Consider the following 25300-nt stretch of genomic DNA (forward strand, 5'->3'; position numbering starts at 1 on the left):
CACCACGTCTACACGTCTTTTAAATACCTCCAGGGATGGGGACTCCACCACTTCCCTGGGCAGCCTAGTCCAATGTTTAACCACTCTTTCAGTAAAGAAATTTTTCCTCACGTCCAATCTAAACCTCCCCTGGCACAACTTGAGGCCATTTCCTCTCGTCCTATCGCTTGTTACTTGGGAGAAGAGACCAACACCCACCTCGCTACAACCTCCTTTCAGGGAGTTGTAGAGAGCGATGAGGTCTCCCCTCAGCCTCCTTTTCTGCAGGCTAAACAACCCCAGTTCCCTCAGCCGCTCCTCATAAGACTTGTTCTCCAGACCCCTCACCAGCCTCGTTGCCCTTCTCTGGACACGCTCTAACACCTCAACGTCCTTCTTGTAGTGAGGGGCCCAAATCGTTGTCCCTCACAGTCCAAATGCCCCTCTGGAAAGTTCACTGGCTAGAAACACACTGGATCCAGCTGGGACCAGACCTGCCTTCACATGCCCTCGTACTATCTCCCCTCCAGTCTTCAGCAGAATCCCAACCATGCACATGTGCCCAAGGACTACTCAGGCTGCCAACACTACTGTTTGTTTCTTGGTGGCACTTAAGAGGGTCCGTATCAGCAATTAATGACGGACACACTTGGCTGATGAGACAGACAAATGGGCAAGAGCAAGAGGGGGGAAAAAAGGACTCACTGAGGTGAGCCGAACTACGCCAGTCCATGCAGCATATCCAAGACAAAGCCAGGACAAGAGTCCTGCCTCATTCCAACACCCTAAACACCAGACAATGTCACCTCCCTGAAGAACGGCAACGTTAAGGGGACAGATGCTACTCGGTTAAGCTAGGTTCAGGTACTGAGAGAGCCAGCTAGAAATGAACACCTAACAACAAGTCATCTGTATTATATCCTGGTCTTAGTGGTGTTAGCTGCAATAAAGCCATCTTATCCTCGCTTATTTCCATTATGGAACACTCTCCTTGGGAGTTCTGGAAATCTTTCAAGTCCTGTGTCTTTTAAATCACTTAAAACTGTTGTTTCTGCAGTCATCCAGTGATGCAGTATTTAATAAGAAAGAGAGAAGCAGGTAAGTACACAAGGCCCTATAAGCACTCTAAAAAAGATTTAGCCTAGTAAGCTCACTCATTATTCAGCTGACCCATGACTAAATGAATTGCTGGACCTGACCCTTGAAAAGTTTGCTGGCTCACTTACTAAATCATTTACGAGAGAAGGATTTGCAATAATCTTGTTTCACTGAAAGGCTGAAGTATGTGACAGCACACTGCCGAAAAAGAGAAAAAACTGTAAAAGTGGTCTGTCACTGAACAAATCCCCCCCTCACACACACTTTTTAAAGCAGGCCACCTGCACAGATCCTGCTGCAACGTAACGGATTCTTAGCCAAGGCACTTGCAAATTTTTTTTTCTTTTTTCTTTAAACTAGCAATGTATTTTTCACCTCTGCAAGTCTTGCTGGAAAAATCCAGATAATACTGCTGAGCACAGCTCTCATACTGGCATTCTCCAAATAACAGGACCTTAGCTGGATCTCTGCATGACGTGCAGCCAGTGGCTGATTCACAGCTCAGGCACTGGCTGTTGCAAGCTGTGGAAAGACAAAGAAAGTAACTGTAATTACTGATGCACCAGCAAACTGTACAAATAAAAATGGTATTATCTTGTAGCCTCGCTACTCCTCTTGTCCTCTTTGAGAGACACCTGTGGAGAATTCAGTGGTTTTTGCTTCTTACGTTCCTTTTCACAGCCTCCAAAATGTAAAAAGCCTCCTTCCATTTGGAATAGCCCGTTACATCTCCTCACACTTTCTTACTCTCCTCTGGACAGGTCAGGGTAAAACACTGACCTTGAATTCAAATCCGCAAATAAGAGCTTTCCCCATCTCTGTTTTTCTTATTCTCTTTAAACAAGCTGCGTTTCATACGATTCCAGACTTAACTCGTAATGCACAAATTAGGAGACCATAATAGACTGCTGCAATCCAGCTAGCAAACCTCGGTGGGACCAATGGCCCATTTAATTTCACTTAATGTTTCCACCTTTTTATTTGCAGTGTGAAACTTTGGAGCTATAGGGAGCAAATAAAGATGCCAGGAAAAAATAATTCAGGGATTTACTGAATCAAAGGATCAAAGTCCAGGGGGTTCAGAATATTTCAACTCACCTCTTTGATGTCCAGGTCTAACCTTCTCAGGAGGCTGTACTAACAGCCAAGTGTACTCAGTGCTGATGTCAGAGCTCTTAGCTAACTCACAGCAGAAGAGTTAATAGCAATGTGCTATGAAAGACAAAGAATATTTCCTAGCGCTTTGCCTATGCACTGAAAACCTCGCTCTGACTCTGGTGAGACGAAACTTTACAAAAATAATATGCAGAAAACTCATGGAGGTTCGCATGTCTGCTTTACACAAACAACCGTAACTGCCCTGCTGGCCAGTACAATGATGGCGAATGCAAAAGGGACTGCTAAATTCCCAGCCAGCTACCCCTGAGCGTCGCTAAATCCATATGGAGTCAGAATCTTTGCCCAAGCTCAATTCTGTACTTATGATAAATGAGAAAAAAGCTGTGAAAACACAGCCCCAAGTGTTTAAACTAAAGAATAAAGCATAGCTGGCCATTTTTAATGGAAAAAACAAACAAAACATCTCATAGGGTTTAGCGCGACTACAGTTCAGGTGTTACTTGCGGTATCGTGTTGGTGATATGCTAATTGTGGAATGCTATTTAGCGCGACTACAGTTCAGGTGCTAAACACCGACATGTTACTTGCGGTATTGTGTTGGTGATATGCTAATTGTGGAATGCTAATTTAGTGATATGCTAATTGTGGAAATCCACTTCAATTTGCTTTTAATTCAAGACAGAGTTTTATAATGACAAAACCTCAAAATACCAAAGTAAATGTGAAAATACCTATGTTGCTCTCACTGAAGCGGGAACCCAGTGCCCTTCAAACAAGCTAAAACTTGTTTCAGCTCATTAAAAAATGTCACAGCAGGTCTGCATTTTATTGAGGTACAAATGAATTACCTAAAGAATCTAGTAGCTGTCTTTAGGTGCTCTGGTGCCACTCTGATTTCACTTAACTTATGAATACTACATGGAAAAATTACTATTTGTAAGTGCTACAAAAAGCCAACTATTAAAAGTATGGTAAAACATTCCACATGAGGTGTAAATCTATAGAAATCAGGCTACCCACGGAGGCATGCCAGAACAGTAAGCGAAAACTGTATTTGAAAGCAATTCTGTCTGCTTATCAGCATGACTCCATATCTGCATTTTTAAACCCATGAAGAACTTGTTAAGCTTTGCACTGTTCCTCGGCCAGTATGTCACCGAGTATAAAAATATCTCTCAGAGTCCATACATGCACTCAGCATCTCTCTGAACTTTATTCCAAACCCGAGTTCCTCAAAAGCACAAAGCGACTAAAATAAACATTTAAGAGAGACCAAATTTTCTCAGCCTAACAGCGAACCTCCGCTTAAACCATTTTCATTACCTCTAAGTGGTAGTTTTCCAGCAGCCTGGGACAGTTTATATCTACATGGCTTATCAGCAGTACTTCACTTGAAAAGGCACAAGTGACACTTGGAATGACAAAAATTCCAACGTATGGACACACTTTGCCTTGAGCCTCCTGCTACAAGGATTACATACACTTCTTTAAAAGCCATTTGCAATAAAGAGATTAGAGTAGTTGAATTTGCTTGCAAAAATCTATTTGCATTTGAGCTGCTGAACCAAATTCAGGAAGGGTACAGTCCTCAGGAACATTCCATTTCTACCACGATGTCCTGAGGGAGGAGCTATCAATAGGAAAGTTTTCATTAGAAAAGGGCATTTTAATTAGGAAGGGAGGTATTCTGGTGTAGTTAGCAAGAAGAGAATCCATAGTGCAGGAGAGAACAGTGAATATCTTGTAGAGCTTGCAGGAAACTAGCCAAGACAGGGAGAATCCCACAATTCCTTTTTTTATTCATCTTTTTTATTACATTTCTTTCTTCATTATTATTGAACAACCAATTTTTCTGTCAACAGCAGAATGGTACAAAGTCTTCCACCTATTCCCTTGAACTTATGCAAGGTATCTTCATTTCCGCTGATAAGATGGAAATAATAGTTTCAGGAGAACCATATATTTCAACAAAAGGCAGGTAAAGCTGACAACCATATCAGCTTACTCCTATAGGACCTCATCAGTAAAGAAATTGGGTCTACATAGTATGACACTGATACCTATACTCAGTGCAGTGCAACAGAGTTATTTTATCATAAATCAGGATAATTTAAATCAGGGTAACACAGGACTTAACAAATCTGAGTGTTCAGGTTCACAGCAACCAAACCACTTAAGCGCTCACTCATTTTTAGGTGTGCGTATTATAGTGGGTCAATTCAAGCAGGGTTTTTTCATATTTTTTATGTCTCTGGGCCATATAATTTGGCATTTTGGAACATCAAGCCAAACAATTATGTGAAGAATAACCCAACTGATGTCAGGGCCAGAGCGAGCATAGAATAATAAAGGAAAAGAAAGGCCCTGAGAGATTCATAAGGGATAGCAGGAGCAGGATAAAATGTTACTGGACTTAACACCAGATCAATTGCATCGGATCATTAGGAGGTAAAAATATCACAGCTCAAGTCAGTCGGGGCTGTGCCTACAAAGCTGTACCTTGTTTCTACTGAGGTTTCACATGTGAAAAATGTGGCATAAATGCTACAGTCTTAATACAGCTTCCATGGCAGGTACTGGCAGAAAGTGCAGTGGGGAGGGGGTTTGCCTTAGTAAGAATTGATTAAAACCGGTCTAAGCTTGTCAAGTTTTCACAAAGCCCAGAATCCACCAGTACTTTTGGCCACTCCTCTACATACCACCTAGACAACTTAACAAGGAAGCCTACACAAATTGTCCTGCAGTTTTTTTACTACGGGACCCAGTCTTCTGTCTTTGAAGTCGATAACAAATCTGCAACTGTGTTCAAATTTAAACCATGCTGTAGGCTCTGTTTCTAAGGCAGCTAATTACCTCTGTCAACTCACATCGAATTTTTAGGCACTTGAAATCTTTCTTTTCCTGACAAGAGGAACAATAAGTGAAGGAACAAGAAAAGACATGTCGGTGAATACACTGTGGAAAGGAGAGATGGCTTGGAGAGAGACACTCACGCCTGCAGGTCTGCCTGTCGTCCCTGTAGTATCCCGGGGAACAGACTGGCACACACGTGCTGGTGTGGGAGAGAACCAGGCTGGTGTTGCAGGAAGAGCAGGAAGAAGGACCCCCGCCGGTGCAGGTTTTACATGAGGGGTGACACCCTGTAGAGACATCAAGAACAAGTGTTTCTGTTCAAGGAAAAGCAGTTCTTCGAGCAAGTATCACAAGCTTCAGCAGAAGCACTCTCAGAGGCTGAGCATGGTGATATCGAGTACCAAAAGTTCCTACTAAGTCTAAGCCCTTACTGGTGCACAGCGCTCAGGAGCAGAAACACAACCAACCCACCTTGTGACAGACGGATTAAATGGCTTTATTTGTGCTCTGTGTGCCATGCACACTAGCTCTCTCCCCTCCTCTCCTTTCTCTCTCTTTTTATCCATCCCTCTTCTCTTCAACCTTCCCTTCTCCTTTAAGAACAACCCTACGGGATCTGGCCAAGACCTGTCTATCAGAAAAGAGTAAAAAAAAGGGCAAGCAGGTATCAGTACCTCCCTCTCATGCTTTCTCTCAACTAGTTTCAGGTCAGATCCTCCCGAGCCTGATGCGCCTTCTCTATTTAGGAACCATCTAGTGCTTTTCTCATAGCTCCACACCTCCCTGAAGATTTACATCCATCCCTTCGGCAGGAGTTGCACAGCTGCTACCTATTCCAAGAAGCATCACTGACAGAGAACAGTCTATCTCTATGCGCCCTCTCTCCATTTCCCTCATGACTCTGTAGGCCTCCATCATATTTCCTCCCTCCTAAGGTCTCCTGTTTTTCAGGTTGAAGAACTGTGGCCTACTCAGTTGCCCACTGTACAGAAGCCCTTCATTCCCCACATTGTCCTGCCGCCCTTCCCTTTTGCGATGAGCAGAACTGCTCACAGCACTCAGCTCCTTTAGACAGCGGCAGAATGAATTCTTCTATTCCTCTTTCCTTTTGTATTAGCACCTAACATTTCATTTGCTTTCTCAACGCTGCTGAACACTGGGATGCCATTTTCACAGGCTGATTGATCATTACTTCAAGATCACGGCAAGGATGCCGTCATTCTGTATGTGAGGTTAGAACCGGGTATCCCTGTGTGCATCATTACATCTGCCTATACCAAACTTCCATCCCTTGCTTTACTGCCCAGACACTCAGTCTTACAAGATCCTTCTGCGATTCTTCATAGCCAGCAATCCCACTGACTGCCTCCAGTAAGGAAGTACACTACTATCTTTTTCTTTCCCTGCATTTTTAAAGAGATATTTTTATGCCACCCCTCGTTTTCTTTCCCTGTTTCCTTTCCATCCCTTTGTCCCCCACTTCTTGTGCTTCTTAGTCTGACTGAAGAGATTTAAAACACCACAGTGGATGAGGCCAATGTATCCTATTAATTTCTCCAAAGGGGGTACATACTCACAACATTCTTAGTCTGTTTTATTTCTTGATAGGCCTTTACCTAAAGATTGATGCCATCATTACACCTATCAGGCCAAATTAATCATGAGTGAAAGTGAGCAAAGAAATCAGAGAAGCGACTGCATTACGTTGTGCTGGAGATCTTAAAAGCTAGCACAAAATGTAGTATGAGCTTTGACACAGTCTGAATAATGCAAAACTTCTTTTAAATGAAACCTTTATACCAAAGGGAAGAAATGTCATCCCTAGGCTTAAATTTCCAGGAAGGCAAAATATCTCTCTCAGGGGTCTTTCCAATGAAATGACACAGAGTATATTTCATACGTCTCTGAAATTTCCTTTGCCAAACCCAGGTAACACAGCTCCCAGAATGCTTGAGAGAAGCTTTGAAACATTAACCATCAGTTGTTAGACTGGATTAGGAAATGCCACTTCCTGCAAAGGGAGCATCTGCATCTTAATTCTAATGTGCAGAATTTCTTGTCTTGATTTCTTCCTCTTAAAAGAAACTGCAATACCCTTTGCTCAGCGTAAGACACATTGAGCTTTAATATGCTTCTGTCGGCCACATAACAAGAAAAGCAACGTACTTCCTTCTAAGAGTCCAAGAAATATAAAGCAGCTCAGACAATGTTCGGAATATGAAACCACATCAACAACAAAAACTGGAGGAGATCCAGGGATAGGTGAAGGCACAGAAGGCTAGAGAATAAAATGTGCTATCAGTGCAGCTTCACCCACGCAGCTGGAGCGCTGCATCTATCATGCCAGCCTAAAAGGCTGAATGAAATTGGCTTTTTGTTTCAGAAGCTGCTATGAATGATCGCCTTTTGGACCATTACTGTAGCAAGACAAGTCTCAATGAGAGACCTTAGCTAGGATGATGTTCCATCTCAGGCTGCAAAACGTCCTGAGAAGTTGCTACCAGCAAGAGTTCTGCCTTCTGTGAGCAAACGTTGCACGGCCCTTCGAAGCACGTATCCAGAAAATATTTTCAAGTGTCAGCATCCCAGAACTGTGCTGGTACCACACAAACTGGAGACTTGGTGATGGGCAGATGAAAAGTCTCTGTTTGAAGTTATCCTTTATTGTGCTTAAGAAGCCCATCTCTTCCTAGGAGTGATCTCAGGGTAGCTACCCTACATAGAACATAGTGTACTGTCATCCTATTCTCTGTGCCACCATCTTTGAGGGATGGGGTTTACCAGAACGAGAAAAACTCACCTTCACCTCCTCCTCACAAGCATACTGCTGCCTGGTACTCATTACACTGTTTAATTGTATTGTAACAGCGGGTTAGGTCCCACTAACCTCAGCACGTGCTCAGGACAGTATAGTACTGTCTGCCTCAAAGAACTCACAGTCTGAAAGCAGACACAGGTTATGGACAGCAAGGAGAGAGTGCTCCCAGCCAGCTGGCAGAGTTATTAGCCAGGACACCCCCAGCTCCCACTGCAGTGTCCTGCCAGCTTGGACAAAGCTTCTCTACTAAATAGCAACCATTTCATGGAGCATCTCGCAAGGATCCAGGCGGTCCCTTGCAGCTACTTGAGGCATCTGTAAGGACTACTCACTTTTGCAGGCACCATTCTCCGCATAGTATCCCACCGGACAGTCAGGAACGCAGTGATCTCCCAGGAGCAAGTGACGGGCGTTCTGGCACTTCAGACAGATGCTGCCGGTGTCCCGCAGGTTGGCCACACACTGACGGCACAAAGGGTGGCAGTCTAAAGGAAGCAGGGAATAACCGATACTGTGATCGCAGATGGACAAAACAGAACTGCTAAGGGGAAACACACTGCTGAGAACTCAAGGAAGATATTAGGGACGTAACTTTCAGAACCCCTTCCTGCTATCTGGTGCACAAGGGCTGGGATCAGGTGCGAAACACTGCACTTCCAGATGTCTGCAAGAGAGATGACCAGAAATTACCGCATTCAAGGAGCGTTCCTTTCCTCCTGCCCTCATCCCCTTCTTGTGCTCTTCCTGAGCATCACAACATTTTCACTTTTCCTCAGCAACCACATTCTCCACATCTCTCCTGCCCCATTCAAGCACCCTCTTTCCCACCCTTAAGTGAGCTTGGGAAAGCTTTGTACAAAGCCAGTTCAAAGCTCTTCGCCTTCCCCAAACCTTTCTCTGATTTTAGGTGCTTCTACCTAGAGGTTTATCTTTAATAAACTACGCTGGCAGCTGTAGGCATTCATCTCCCTCTGCTCCCACCATCAAAAAACGAAGAGCACAACCTGCACAGCCGTATGACCTTCTTCCATAGTTCTTACTGTTCAGATTTTCCCACACAAATGAGACATCCATACCCTGAAGAGGCCACTGCAGACTTCAAAGCCAAGCCAAGAGCAGCATTTAGAGTTGCATGAGTGCCTCAAAACCTTTTCCTTTTTTCATTTTCCCCCAGCAGCACATAAGCTTGTGTCTCCTGACCTCTGCCTGAACTTAGGCGCTTCAAAAGGTTTTACAACAAGCCTTTTGTATGCACAACAGTGCAGTGTAAGGCAACCTGGAAGCCAAATTAATCCTCATTATGGTAATTCAGAAAATTATAAAGGAAATGACGACTGTCTTGAAAGAAATGTAATAATGAGGCTTGATTTCAGTACCTGGCCTCTTGTCAGATTTCTACTGAAGGTTCAACTTTCCGTCTTTTGTCTCTCGTGACAGCACTACTACAGATTGTCAGGCAATCTAATTTTACAAGCTGAAGACAGGCTCACATAGAAGTCCGGGGGAATTCTGCATGCATACCTGCAAGAACGTAATAGCGACTGGAGTCTAACCCTAGCCTGACTTCTCTTATATGATACACATAGATGATTCTTACCAAACACCGGTGGAAAAGCACAGATGCAGCTCAGAAATGAATGCAATTCTGACTGCATCCAGGGATTCAAGGTCCTTAAAGCAGCTGCCTCTTTCACCTCCTGACTTTACAGGGTATATATAATCTATCTGGTTTCTGCCCCACACTCCCAGCCTTGCAGATGGGAAATTAGCAGCCAGAGGGGAGGTGAAGGTGAGCAAGAAGGAACATTATGCTTAAGATAGTGACCGTGTAGGTTCTCAATCCACCACTGTCAGGACAGTGAAAGAAAGAAAAGAAAAGCAGCACGTGAGGTGATGCTCTCAAACTCAGTGACAAACCTCAAAACAAACCTCCTTAGAGGGGTACAGCTTACGGGGGTTATCGTACTGCAGCTTCTGACTGCACAGGAGAAGAACTCAATACCCAAGGCATCATCCCATAAATCTTCAGAGCCAAAGATCCCAGACCTGCGCTGACATCAGAGTGGAAAGACCTGCCATCTATCTGTAGCCTCACTGAAGCCAGAAAGGATCACACACAGCTCACCACAGAGAGCAAGGACTAAGATATCATCCAAAAGGCCCATATGTAATTTGTATGCACAGGGCTGGCGGTGGGGTGAAGAGTTTTATGCACTTATATTCAATAAAATTAACGTAAATCCAATTAGTTTCTCATGCGTCCATGTTTACCTGGCAATATGTCTACTCCCTTTATTGTTAAAATAATACTCCTCCAGTTTAATCTCTTGCTGGAGCCACTGGTCTCTCATAGAGTTTGGCTAGATGCAATAAGGGACCAAACCCAGCAATAGTTTTTCAGAGACCGAGAATAAAAGAGACACCCGTGTGCGGTCAATAGGTTGCATAAACAGGGCATAAAAATGAGACAGAGAAAACTAAGGGTGCCCAAATAACCAGTATCTACTGTAAATAACTAGGCTCTCCCAAACTAATGTTTAAAAAGCTAAGTACCTACAAAACTAGGTGCCGTTGCAGTACAGTTTTCTCTTTACAGCCTCTGTTTGCTCCTATGTATTGAAAGAGCTCTTTTTCTCAGCTACTGTTTTAGGATAAATCAGCCCCATCACTCTCTTGTTCCTTTGCAAGCCTGGAGATCAAAGAGCACACACCACCAAATAAAAAACGGGAACTGACGCTCATGGTGAATTTGAGGGACATTGGGGATCTCGTGAGAGTAAAGGAAGAACTGGAGTCCTTTGTTTTGGAAAAGATTATTTAAATTTTTCACGGCAGGCTCCCTTTGAAGCAAGGACTAACAGAAGCGGAGTGTTTTCTTTATGCTTCTCAATAATACCGCACAGCCGTATTTGTTTCCTGCTTCTGCCTTCTCCCTGTCAATCGTCACTCCAGCTCAGCTAGCGGGCAAGTTACTGCCTGCAGGCTTTGGACTTCTGGAGGCTTCACGTCCCATGTTTGTTGCAGGTCAGTACAACACAGTTACTTAGACTTCTTCCAGTAGCCAAACCGGATTCTTCAGGGCAGCATGTCACCACCTCGCTCATAGTCCCAAAGCCTCCCTACTCATCTTTTTGAGACTACTGACTTGCCTCCCACTGTCCAAACAAAACTTCTTCCTGCAACCCTTTCAGCTGGCTCTAATTTCCTCCTTGTCAATTCACGCCTATGCAAAAAAACCCCCCCTTACCTAGCACTGATCTTCCTATAAAGCAACTTTCATTATAAAGTATAATATAATGACTTAGATTGCCACTTCCAGAGTTACTTTACTTCCACACCCTCTTTAGCTTTCTCTTAGCAAGCAAAGGAAACAAAGAAAACAGTGCCCTTCCCATATGGAAAGTATTATATACCGTTCCCCTGCCTGTCAAGATAGAGAAGGCTGTTTGGGGAGACAAAATTATCCCTAAAATGTTTGTGAATGCTCATAAAGGAAACCAGAGGCATTTCTGCCTCTCAGTTCCACCATTTGCTAAGCAATCAACCACTTGTATTGTTTAAATACGCCTCCCCTCTTAAGGGCTCTTTAGAAAAAAATTTCCTGATGTAAGTTTCGTACTATACTCTAAGGTAAGGTATGAGGTTTACAACAGAGTACTACTTTAAATCAGTACTTAAAACACCATGCAATTTACAGGCATGTCAGCATGCAAACGTCCTCTAGCACCTTACAGTAAATCCAGAAAGAAAATCAGTATGGTTGATTCAGAAGGACACCTAGCACTGACAAGGATTTTTGATTTGGTTTGGTTGTTGGAAAGGGATTTTTTTCCTCTCCTTTAAGAAGACCTAAAAGGGAATTTGTCACACAAACAAGCGAGGTGAACTCCTGGTGAAGCGCAACCATGTTTGCAGGGATCTGCCCGCATCTTCTGAAAAGGGTGGGAGCTTCTCTAGGCAGCGTAAGGTGGGAAATCCAGCTGGATGGTGACTACCACAAATGAGCCCAGACCAAAGTAGGGGAATGATCTTCCATTTTCCTCCTCTGGCAGCTCAGCTGTTAATTTCTGTAGGAGGTTACACGCCAGTGACTAAGTGGAGCAAAGCCCCCAGTTTCCCTCTTGCTCTGCTCAGAGAAACTCCAGCTCGTTGTGATGGTATCAATGACTCTCTAAGAGTACGGCAACAGCTCATTAACTTCACAAGGAGCTGAATGTATTTCTTGTTGTCAGAGTGTCCCTTCTGGAATTTTAAGAGCAAGGCAGAAAGGCTTGTTACAGGTATCCTCCTGAGTGAGCTCTTCTGGTTTATCTTTGAACATTTTCGCAACTGCACACAGCCTAAGAAAGCAAGGGCCTGAGCAGCTAAACATGGGGATGGGGAGTTCCCTTTCGAGGAAGATGCAGTTGGAAGTTACGATAGGACCTTGGGGGATACTGTATCCGTGGATGTTTTGATTTTCATTTCACGCCAGCTGCCCTTGCTACTAATTCTGGTAGGTAATCCTTTGCATCCTTTTAAGCCTCAGCCGAGCATCCAGTAGAGCTCAGTCTGTGAACTGCTTTCTTTGGCTGCTGCACAGTCCCTCTGCATTTTTCTAATTACCCTTCCACCAAGTCAGGAAAAGATCAATGAGGAAGCCTCAAGACAGGCATATGATTTATTAAAATCAGGAAAGTAAGAGCAGGACAACAGTTTTAGCGGCAGTGCTATTTTTCAGCCTGGTGACTGCAACGTTTCCTGAAGCTGACGTTGTCTTGGATAAGAGGGAGTGTTTTCAAACTGGGAAAACAAAAAACACAGAAGACCTGAGACTCAACAGGAGACTGCTAAAGCCAAAACCACATTCCTGTCCATACACTTTAGCTATAAAATAAAACTCATAAATTGAGCATTCTCAAGGAAGACTGACACAAATTTACCGTGCCCAAATCAGAGCTTAGAAACTCATTGATCTTTCGAAATTTGAGGCCATTTTGTCTTTCTTCTGCTTACATTTGAAATGCTTATTTGATAAACTGCTGAAAACAACATACTTTTTTTTTCTATTAACAAGGCAAATGTTCCAATCCTCATTCAGGCAGCATGTACAACAACAACGTTAATTCACAGGCAATGGTTTCAAGTGACAGTTGGTTTTCTGCATCCTGTATGAAAGACTTTCCCCTGCAGGTCCATAAAGTATGACAGGTGGCTATAATGCACAGCAGTCCCTATGAGTCGTAACACAGTCCTGCCTGGAGGGTCGGGAATTAGAGATAAATGAGAAGATAACTGTAAAAAAAAAATTACTTTGGGAAGCAAAGGAAGAAGCTTTGTTAGGTTCTGATGCAAATCATATATTGTGCAAGTGTCAAGGGTTTTAATGTTCTCTTTTATGGGACAGCTGCTCTTTAACTGGTAATTAATAACTTGCAAGGGCAAACTTAGCATTTCAATCAGTGCTGAATGAGAAGAATCAGTGAAATTTAACAACCTGGATGTGGAGCTCTTTATCTCTAGCAGACCTGGCAACACACATCCTTTGCTTAAACATCAGACATAAATTTGGCACAAAGAGCAACACGCTTCAGACTGCAGATCCAAGACCAAAGCACAACTTTTTTTTAAAGGCAACAAATAACTATGTTCCTCTACAAGGATTTTCAAAACTTAAGTTAGACGAAGAAACATCAATGCATCTATGTGCATGACCACGTGAACATTACGGGTTCCTATGTTACAAGGAGTATCTGTACCGGCCTCCCGAAGGCAGGACTGACACAAGTGAGTCACACAGCAAGACTAAGGTCAGAGCTGGGAGGAGGAAAGGTATCTCCTTATGCTCTTACTATGTTGCACCTGGAAGGTCTTCTCTCCTGTTTTGGGGGCACAGATCCAAACTCTATGGACACTCAATGATGCCAGGCACTGTGAACCAAGCCTTGAAAACATGTTTCTACTTTGAGAAGACAAGTCTGGGAACAGTGGACCATGTTTATGACCTACAGGGCTTCGAAGTAAAGCTTGTTCATTTGCAAGGAAAGGATGCAGCACCAGACTGCAATTGCTTTGGAGCCCAGAAAGCCAGGCAAGGTTCTTAGCAGACGATTCATCACTGTCAGCGTAGCGCATCTGGAGGTCAAACCTTGCCCTCCACATTGCCTGAGTGAGCCCATTGTTTCCAATTTCTGCTCCTCACTATTGCCAGGCACTGTGACATCTACCTAATCACCTGGGATTTGGGGAGCACACTTACTGCTCCATGATGCCTCGCCAAACTTACAGGTAACAGCAGTCTAAAAGGGATAATTAAAGCACGCAGCACGCAGCAAGCAGCAGAGTAAACCCTCCTCAGAAAGAATTCTGGTTTATGATAAATGGTACTAAGTTCTTCCAATGAAATTTACAGCTGGAAGACCACATTTCCACAGGCTTTTTTTCATAGGAAGCATAATGCAAAGTAATGGGAAAATAATTGGAAGAAATAAAGTGCATACAGCTATGACGTGACAGGACATTAATAAGTATCGTCGTAGCCCCTGAAATTTTACAGGACAGAGACAGCTCTTTACACTGAAATGCTGAATTATTTCCATATTGTAATTACTTGACTGTATGAAACACCTTGATTCCCCAACCTGATTTCTTGTATACCTAAGGAGCTGTACAACACTTTTAGGATATTTTCCTACTCCTCAGATACTTTGTTTCCCCCCTCTCTTTGTCTCTGCAGACAAAACAATAACTGTTGTTGAAAAGGAAGATGAAGAAATGGTTCATAAAATTAATCTGTGGAGAGCAAAGAAACAAGTCTTTCATAAAAAAAACCCCCAACACACATAGGTAAACAAAAAGAAGTCTCTGTGAAGGGGAATAATCTGTATTAAATTGAGAACAATAGCCTCTCAATGGATATATTTATTACATCTAATGTATTTTTCCCTTTTCTTAGGATTCCTTATCACATTTGGAACTGTTCAGCCTAGATTAAGCCTCACACACCATATCTTTTTTTGATAAAGAAAAACATGGCTTGATAGAGCTCAGAAATTGTTGGAGCAGTTCCCAGGATATGTTTATACATGTCTGCGTCATGGATTAAAAGTGATTTTTCTTTTTAAACAGATAAATGCAATCAGTGGCTTCTGATGATAGGCTTAAGTGCAGGCACCGAGCACCCACAAAGTATAACCCTTATATAGAAATCCTGTTACCTCCCAAAAACGCACACAGCAATGCTAGCTGTGCCAATTTTTCTTTAGGGCCCTATAAACTGCTTCTCTGAATCACAAATGTTTCCTTAACTCACCTTACGGAAGCTCTGTGGAGGGCCTAAGCAGCTTTCCTGGCTCTGGGTCCCCCAGGCTTGGCTCTACAGTGACAGGCTGTATACTATAAAGCCCAGTCTGGAGCAAGACACAGACAGGCGCTTGGCTTGGCAAAGGCAAGCGCATCGCCACTCAACAGAGCAGAGCTGCAGCCCATCCTGTTGTTAAGAGCATGCTCATTATGATATTAATAAGTATATAAATGCTCTGATGATTCCCAGACATACTGGTCCATACATGTGATCTCAAGTCTTCACACCAAACCGTGCAGCAGCAAGCCTGGCAAAGGAGAGCCTTGTCTCCCTCTCCCTACTACCTGCCTTGCACAATTTGCAATTGACTTCACCACAGCTCTAGTGAAGATACGTGTAGCAGGAGTGGCAAGCGGCTTTGCTATATACTATGCACACTGGAGAGTTTCCTCACGGTATTTTCATCTGTGTGACATTTTACTCATAACAGGCATTTTGATTTCTTCATGGTGTGTGCTCAAGTAGCTGGTTAATGCCACAGAAAGATCATCACACTGTATGACCCACACCATCTCCTCTTACTTACCCACACAATATCCCACCAGGTTCAGATACTGCTCTTCCTTGCAGCTAGTCCTGCACTTTCCACTAGCTAGAGTCGCATGGGGATGGCAGGTTAAGCACTCCAAATCGGAAGGGCCACGGCATGTCTTGCAGGATGGATGACAGGCTGGAGAAGAAAATCAACACTTGTTGTTATGCTCTTGGTATAGTCCACCTTACACTCTCCCTTCCCCAGAAAGCCAGCCCCTGTAATAATAATTTACTCCTACAAAACATGGACATAACACAATCTAATAGCATCAGTAACTGCAGAGGTGTGGTTTGGAAGGCTCTTACATCCTCATTTTTAATAAACAAGATGAGAAATGAGTTGTCAGTTTAAAAATGCGATTTGTTCTCTGCATTAATCAAGGTATAGATCTACACAAAATATAAAGAGATTGGCCCTTTTATTCCTCCCTCCAGCATATGCTTGTGCACGTAAGAAAGAGAATGGGATGCACAGGGGAGATAAATTAGACATCTTGGGATTGTATGAACATCATAGTTGCATGAGTTTGATATTCACGAGTGGAAAATCCAGGAATGATTTCTGCACAAAGCCCTCCCAAACTGAAACCTATAAAACCTGAATGCCATGCCAGCTCATTAGCTATTCTGTCTGCTAAAAGCTCAACAAAAAGATTGCAGACAATATGGTTAAGATTGCTCAAAAATATTTCCCTCAGACTGCTTTTGTATCCTTCCAGCTGTAAAGACAGATGCCGTATTTCCATGATTTCCATGCTACAGATCTGAGGGAGACAGAAATACTAAGGCTAATGATCTGTAAAAAATTCTTAAAACCTACTTTTAAAGCTCTTCTATGAATAAAAGCACACAACTTCAAAAATCTCCCACCCCAGGACTCCCCCAGGCTACATATAATTGCTCGCTCCCCACATGGAAGCTGGGCGTTTCACAGCTGCCACAGCATAAGGCTCCAGTGTTTAAGACCTAACGCATCATGTCCCACCACCTTCTCAGCTTCTCAGAAATCATGCCCATGAATCCAGTGTTCAAAAGGAAGAATCAATTTTCTAGACACAGCTATATTAACTGAGCTTCGCTGTTCAAAAACTGCAGGAGATGTAAGCTGGCAGCATACAGAAAGATGCCACTTTCCTGACAGTGAAATTTTGTTTCTAAGACATTTACATAAGCCTGAAACTGCATAATGCAGCATTTAGCAGTTACCTCAGCTCTGAGGTGGCAGTACACAACCTCAAAATTGATGAATCTTTACAATGGCTTGCCAAATAAATGTATTTATAGAGTTGTTCCTTGGATGAATAAATTGAATATATAGAGCAATGGACTTTAGAAGAGGTTTCTCTCTCTAAACTTGAGGCCTCCCAGGGAAGCGACCAGTAAATTTCTCCTACTGCCAGAACAGATACATGGATGCCTGACCCAATGAATCTGTTATAAAACAACACACAACTTTCAGATGACCTTGAAGGGACTAATCCGGTTTCAAGGCCTGCATTTCCTCACCCATCGTACTTAGCAGCTCATAATGAACGGCATACCCCAAAGGCCACCATTTTCTGCAAGTGGCAAACAGGATTTAATCGTTGCAGTCACTCAGAAGGTCAGTAGTCACAGTCATCTGCTTAGATGAGATCAAACAAGCTGAATGAAAGCCACTTGCTGACTGGTGGGCAAAGCTGACACACAAATAAATAATGTTGTCCCCACTACTGATCAGGCATATTCATAGATGTAATGGCTTTTCTCCTGTATCCGCAGAATTCCTTCCTTCTAAACCCAGCCCTATAGCCAGCAGTGGATTAAAAATAAAGCTAATTCATATGGACAATATGCTTTTCTAGCCTAACAAAAGCAGCCCCTGCTTCAGTGTTGTCCAATAAAGACCTCTTCTGCCACAGCGCGCTGGCTAAGAACATCACCCAAGCCTACTGAAATGACACGCAAAGTATCTTCAGGGAAACAGTCCAGAGGAGCAAAACTGATTGTAATTTATGATTCAATGTGTATGCCTCTCTCCCATTAGGAAGAGATTCCATTTCCTGAAATCAGACTATCCTGTTCTCCCCTGAAAATACTTAAATAGCCTCATGTAAGTCTGACAGCATCTGTAACCACATTGAGAAATGCTTTACAAAACATGCATGCCATGAAATTCAGCAGTATAAGCTGCAGGTGCCTGCACTACGCACTCACAGTAGCAGTGATCTTCGTGGCTGAACAGCCCCTCTGGGCACTCAGAGAGGCATCTGCCTTCAAGCAGGACGTGGGAAGACAGACAAGCCATGCAGTCCTGGGAAGTGTTCCCCACACAGCCTGCACAGGAGGAGTGGCACTCTGCAGGGAAGGGAAAAACAAGAAGACAGAGAGAGCCAAATTAGTTCTAGCTTATCTTGGTTGTTACTGTCCTAGAGTACGGCTGGATTGCTTTCTCCCCAGTGACAACAGGGAGGTATTTCATTTACAGGATTCTCTGCTTGTGAAAGGTAGAAAGAGCAGGAGTACAGAGGCTGTATAGCACATTTCTTGAAGATAAGGAACAACCACAGATAGCTGCATATTTAATCTTTCTTTGCACCCACACAATTCATTACTGAAACGGAAAGCTCAGCTGCACAATGCCGTGTAATACTGTTCTCCTCCCTATAAGAGCTCTGGGGTTCTGCTAACTTACCAGATTCTGAAATCATCTTTCACTATCACTCTACAGTTACTCCAGGAAGGATTTTCCATCCACCATCACTGCATGGTTATGATCAGCCATTTTGGAGCAGTAAGAGCAAATATACATAGAGGTGGGCTGGCCACCTGACTTTACAGCTAGTGAAGTGAACGCTCATTACAAGGACGATTCAGCAAGAATTAAAAGAGTGCAGTTAAAAAGTTAGACTTCTTCATCTTTACTGGTACTGACCCTAAAACAAGCCATCTTAAACTAAGTAATCCAATTAAATAAATATATAAACTCATTAGTTAAAAACCTAGTATTTCTTAGAGCAGTGGCTCGAGGCCACAGGTTCCACTGTGTCAGTCTCCGTTGAACACAAAGAGAGACTTCCTGCCCTCTAGGGAGACAAGACAGACACAGGGCTGGAGAGAAGAAATGAAATGAAGTACGATGATTTATACAAATACACTTCACTGTCTGCCAGGGAGCCAGAGAGAGAAGTCAGGGATCCTCATCACAAATGCAATGTCTCCAGGACTATCTTTGGCTCAAGTGACTCAAACCGTATCAGAGAGAAATTTCTTACAGTTTTATCAGGGAAATCTCAAGCATTAGAAAAATATAGATAGAGATATTTCTGTGGTTTGGTGAGAAATTCACAACCGAACAGGTAAAACCTTCAGAACCAGCATTTTAACCTACCTATGAACGTGCTTCTGTTCTGCACAGATAATGTAGGCATGGTACACATCTGTTGTGGGTTTACTTTTTCAAAAAGGTGCATCTACAAACTTTGCGTGAGTATTTTACGGGGGTAGCTCAAAGTTTGAAATCTTGAATCTTCACACCCTTCTGCAATAAATCAAACTACAATTCTAATGCCATTACTAATACGGCAGAGCTAACAACATGAAGGGCTGTGCCGGCATTCTTGCCCAATGACATAATTCAGCGCTGCCACCGAACTCTGCTCAGGCCTGTTTGTACAGGTCTGTTCACCCATTTGAGGCAGTGGTATACGGATTTCTTCACTCAGTTTCTACACCATAACCTGGACTCAGCCAAGAAAACCCATTACTTGCCAAGGAACGGCCACTGTGTGGATTGGAGGCTCTACACTAATGCCTTCAGGAACCAGTCCAAAGCACTGGACGCTTTATGGTCTGTGTAGGTCACTGTTAAAGACAGAATCATTCCATCAAAAAAAAAAAAAGCCACTTCCTTTTTAAGATCCCCTAAGGCAAAAAAATGAGCCTGTACAGACTCTTTCCATCAAGTTGAGATGAAGAGATAAAAATCAAAATAAATGGATTTTGAATTATGTCCACTTCTAGAAAATGTTTTTTGAGCAGGAAGAAACGGCCATCAGTAGTATTGTTGCTATTGTTACTACTATTACTTTACTTAAGTAAAGACATCTGTAGAGTCACTGTCTCTACGATCGGTCTTTCCACACAGGGAAATCATTGCCACTTCTGAAAGTATCATTTCTGCTTAGGCTTAGGGTGGGCTGTGTTGGCACAAGATGTTCGCAGTCAACCTCTCACCCTGCTTCTGTCCGCATTATTTTCAAGATACAACTGCTTGTTGTACAGATATCCACACCAGCTGCCACAAGCTCTGTACAGCCAGACAGACTGGCTTGCTGATCCACCCAGTAAACATTCTTTGCTGAAGTCCACAACAGTTTTCTCTCAAAGTGGTGCGAAACCACATATATCCCCAATGTACACCATGTTAGCCTCTCTTCCAAACTCTAGTCTTCATGGAAATGCTTCCTACTTGGTATTTCAGGAGCAGTGATGGCACGTGTGCTGCAGGGCATCTATCAGAAGAGCTTCCTCAAAAGAAATGACTGCTGTGGGATGTCTTGACCTGCTCCACGGGCTAATAAGGAGACAGCTCAGTCTTTTCTGAAAAGGATTTAAGGATTGATCCTGCTTCAAAATAAGTCAGTGGTAAAAATCACATACTCAACTTCAGTGAAAAGAAAGCTAAGCTAGGCTGTGCAGACTTGAACACAGTAATTTTAAAAAAAAAGTACCTGAATCCTTCAGCCACAAATTATATGTAGGGTTTATTTTCCCTCAAAAGTACTAGTATACGCCGTTCTGAAAGTTACTGAGTTTAAACATTCATGACTGTCACAAGGCAAACACAGGACCTCAAAGCATGTAAGAATCAAACATCGTACAAGATCACCCTGAACACCGAAAATCCAGTGCAGCCCTGTGCTGAAGGCTTTGAACAGCTGTTCCCATCCTCTACTCACGTTTGCAGACTCCTGTGCTATCCACGTAGAACCGGGCTTGGCAGCGAGAGAGGCAAAGGCCATGTACAGCTCCTTCCACGGGCTGGTGAGGCTGCAGTACGTCCTCTGGCGCCCTGCACTGCAGGCAATGAGAGGCCCCCGGGCCAACGCAGGTGCGGCAGGATGGGTGGCAACCTGTGCACAGGTCAAGAGAGCAGTCAGAGCCACAGCTCTGAGGACAGCTTTCTCAGAGAGATGGACAAGGCCCAACAACCGTGCAAACCTGGGCATCTGGTTGTGAACGTGAGATAGAAAGGGGAGAAAACAACCGGTTTGGGTCCTCTTGTTCATCCCTCTTTCCAGTTTTGTATTGCTGTAGACAGTCTGATACTCAAAGAGCTAGCAAAGAGCATACACTTGTAGTAACCAGACAGAGACTTGTAGTAACTCACAAGCTAAGAAATCTGTTACTTTGTAGTAACTCACAAGCTAAGAAATCTGTTCCATAAACAGATGGGGTGCTGTATTTTCTATAATGGGACAGGGATTTTAGAAAAATACTTTGACATCTTTCCCCCCACTCCCAAATAATGGCTCTTTTCTTGAATAAAGTTGATGAACAAATAATTTTGGGAAAAAACTGCAGTACTGTGCCACAGGCAGTCAATTTTCCTTTAATTTCTGGAACCGCAATGGTGAACACAATCTCACTAGGAGAGATAGCAAGAAGTGACAGTCTGAAGGGCTCATAAGAAGCATAAATACATCTTCTGAATTTTCAGGTTTTCCATTGCTGCAAAAATGATCTCAGTCTTAGCAAATCTACTAGGTGCGTGTAGAATTTCATCCACCTCTTAAGTGTCAAGAAAAACTTGGAAGCAACGTATGTTTATTTCAACAGCATAGAGAAAAAAAAAAAGTCCCGAAGATCACTAAATCCTGCGGGTGTGAACGCAGAAAGTATTTGAGAAAATTTGCTTTTTCTCAAAGTAGAAAAAAATCAGCAGGCAAACACAGGAGTTACTCATTGACCAGTTCAGCACAGGATAAACGATCAGTATCGTAGGTGGGTACTCCTGAGCACAGCCCGACAAAAGCCAATATAGACACACTGGTTTACAGCAGCTGGGGAACTTACTCCAAGTACATAGCTTACCCTTGCAGATGTCATGATCCTGGTAAAAACCCTCTCCACAGCCCAGCAGGCACTGGCCCCGGTGCAACGCCAGAGGAAAGGAACAGGAGGTGCAGTGAGTGGCCAGAGGTCCCTCACATGTGGAGCATGAATCATGACAAGCTGATAAAGAAACAGAGCACACAGAACTGAAATACCCCGTTTTTTCTCCTTGAGAGTGGTGTTGCTGACTACAGCCTCCTCCAGCCAACAATGAAAAACTCCCAGCTGGCATGATATTCAGCTATGTGAAATAATGAGAGCAGAAGTGCACATGTATTAATAACTACTAACAGTAACAACTCACTCACACAGCGTTTTGAATATGTATCTCAGCGTGTATTAATCTGCTTCGCAAGGCAAAGAGGTTATTTAAAACAATCTATCACAAGTGAACCGAAGAAAACAAAAAAATCAAATTCCCTGTCCCCACTCGCACTTCTGTGCTCTTAACATTCCCTCCCCACAGGTAAACATCTGGGGAAAAGAAGACAACGTGCGGAGGGTGCCTTGAGAGCCTTAGAAAAGGTCATGCAAATACGCCTCTTACCTCTGCATCTTCCATTGCTACTTGGGAAATATCCGTCCGGGCACTCTGAAATGCACTTCCCATCATGTAACAACTTATCTGAAGCACAGGTCAAACATCTGGGTTGGTCTGAATAGCATGTTTCACAGAACTGGTCACAAGCTGCCAAAGAGGACAGCTCATTAATGAAATGCACTCAGTAAGCAAAGAATAACAGAGCCATCGACCTGGCCACATGGATAAAATAAAGTAAGCCAAACCATGCCTTGTCCTTTCTTTGTCAGAAAGGCAGCTTTAAACATTCCTCTCCAGCCCAAGTAACCTTTCGCACTTCCCTGGAATAAGCAGTGACAGTCATGGAGGTAGACGTGTGAGTGCAGACAAGGTATTCACTGACCTGTATCCCGTCTAGGACTCTGAGTAAGTACAAATACCAGAAATGGGTCTACACCAGCACCCCCTCCACCCCGACACAACCCCCTCTAGCTGATGTAGTATGTTTTTCCTGTTCACCAACAGTCTGTGAACAGAGAGCACCATTCTGAACAATTTGATGTATGAAAACCGTCTCATAAATCTTTACGTATCTTTGTACAACAAGCATCAGTTACCAGACTGTTCAGGAAGTAAAAGATGGAGGAAAAGTTGATCAAAAAAATTGTAATTTCCCCCCTCCCCCTTTTCTTCAAGTCAAAGTTTTAAGTGTGAAAATGCATCTAAAATCAAGCATGATAATGTTTCTTATCAATTCCTGTGGTCTATATTCTCCCAGGCAGTCAGTTCTGAAGTTAACGGACCTGTTGTCTAAGAGCACTATGAAACTCTGGCTTCCCTAAGTCACTACTACTGTACTTCCCTAGCACTACTGCTGCTGTATATTCAGAAGGGCCAAGCATTTTACTTAACCAATCTTTGTTTCTTTCCACCAGTCAGACAGCCTCCCTTTAAAACAGCTTCAGCTCTCCAGTTCGGTATCAAAATGCATGGTTTTGGTAGAAGATGAAAGGCCTGAATCCTGGAGGTTGCGAGGAACAGCTATGCAGTTTTGAGAAATCACTGGCAATAAAAATCAAAATTACGGCCGAGCTGCATCCAAGTTAAATTTCCTTTTGAGCTTAAATGATTTTCAGCTACAGATGTAAGATTTCAAGCCTGCACACTTCAAAACACAGGTGAGTAAAATTTACTGGTATAGACGTCAACCAAACTGAAGGGGAACCTGGTCAAAGTGAAATTCATCCAGAAGTGGCCACAATAGCAACAATTTTGTCAACGTGCTCCAGGTTTTAAGGCCTCTCTAGCTAGCCGTGGCTCAGACAGACCTGCCTGAAGACAGACAACCCCTGCGTCATTTCTACTGACTATGCTGGACAGTCCTTCAAAGCACCTGGATGGAGGTGGCTGCCAGCAGAAACCCAGACTTGACCTGAACGGTTGTGGCAAATTTTAGATTCTATTTATTTGAGATTTTTTTCCCTCTTCATGATCTGTCTGACTTAGGTCTTTTAACTCCCTCCAGCCATCTCTTCCCCTTTTCTCAGCAAACCTTCCCAGCTCCCAAGTCTCATCTGTTGTGCAGGTATTAGTTACTGTGATGCTGAATTATAATCAATTTACAGAAACCTGCTGGCAAAGGCCATTTTTCTTTCTGCAGACAAATGGATTTGTCAAGCCCTCAGAAACAACTCAGTTAGGCTTTCAAGCTATTCAGTGAGGGGAAAAACCTTGAACCTTTCAGCATCTGATTAGCTTAAATGAATTAATAATCTTACAAACAAACAGCAGCTTTCCTCATCCGGTATGTGTGCACAAGGTGCACCTGGCTTCTTAGACATGAATAAAATAACAGCTGCTGCACGGCTAAATGAAATATTGATTCCTTTTTTACAGAGCATTTCTCAAACTTCTTGCAATTGGAGAAGAAAACAGGTATTTACCGCTGCAGATTCCATCCTTTGTATAAAATCCCTGTCCACAGCTGGCCACGCAGAGCCCTGCTTTTAGCACGCGTGATGTGTCTTTGCAGGACAAACAATTGTTCTCAGCAGCACCCCAGCATGAGGAACAGGACTCGTGACAAGCTGCAGGAAAGAAAGGTGCAGGATTAACAAACAATCAACTTCCAATCATCTCTTTAAAATGAAGAGTTTGCAGTAATTCACTTTCTTGCAGTTTTGTTCCTTAAATTCACAGGCATTCACTGCTTCAGAAAGGGAAAAGAAAACAAAAAGCCACTGCTCTTCTTATGTTAGTATCCTTCATCCAAGCCATCTCATGGGTACAATTTAAAGCTTCATTTTGTACATGCAATATGACATGCAGTATACATCAGAGCAGTTTCTGTAGCTGTAATCAGACTAGGAGGAGTGTTGGTAACCCTGTTAAGTCCTGTTTGACCCGGTGCTAGGGGCTGTACAAGCACAAAGGGAAACGGGAAGAGATCCCATCACACGCTACTTAAAAAACAGGCCTGCGATCAGATCCTTGCAGCGACTACTGACGCTAACCCAGCTCCATGTACAAACACAGAATTAGACTGCAGGGCTGCAATCAAGGTCCTGCAAAATTAAAAACAAGACAGCCTACTTCCAGAAACAACTCCCTCTGCCCTTGCAGGACTCTGCACCGGCGCAGAGGGAACTGACTTCTGGCTGTTGGCCGATCTGGTCGGGCAGGGCAGAAATCCTCACGTGCTCAGACCGAGTAATTCCTGGGGAAAGGTGGGCAGTGGGTCCCAGGTCCAGTACAGCAGGCACTGCGTATCTTTTCCTTGACATTGCCAGCAGAAGAGAAGGGGCATTCCCTCAGTGACTTGAGATACCAGCTACTTTTCTCTCTGGGTGAGCCATGTATCACGGTTGGGACGCAGTAATAGAATCATAGAATCATAGAATCATTGAGGTTGGAAAGGACCTCTAAGATCATCGAGTCCAAC

General features: G+C 43.4%; 1 protein-coding gene across 1 annotated transcript in view; it reads right to left on the reverse strand.

Moving 5' to 3' along the window:
* The window catches only part of FRAS1 (Fraser extracellular matrix complex subunit 1), a 132631-nt gene that overhangs the window by 64672 nt on the left and 42659 nt on the right, over positions 1 to 25300 (reverse strand). The window contains 9 exon segments of the mRNA XM_009288822.1: positions 1453 to 1599; positions 5190 to 5336; positions 8200 to 8352; positions 15736 to 15879; positions 17940 to 18080; positions 20684 to 20857; positions 21819 to 21959; positions 22387 to 22527; positions 24303 to 24446. Coding sequence (XP_009287097.1) covers positions 1453 to 1599; positions 5190 to 5336; positions 8200 to 8352; positions 15736 to 15879; positions 17940 to 18080; positions 20684 to 20857; positions 21819 to 21959; positions 22387 to 22527; positions 24303 to 24446 — 1332 coding nt within the window.

The sequence above is a fragment of the Aptenodytes forsteri genome, unplaced genomic scaffold (genome assembly GCF_000699145.1).
Source record: "Aptenodytes forsteri isolate BGI_AS27 unplaced genomic scaffold, ASM69914v1 Scaffold221, whole genome shotgun sequence".
NCBI lineage: Eukaryota > Metazoa > Chordata > Aves > Sphenisciformes > Spheniscidae > Aptenodytes > Aptenodytes forsteri.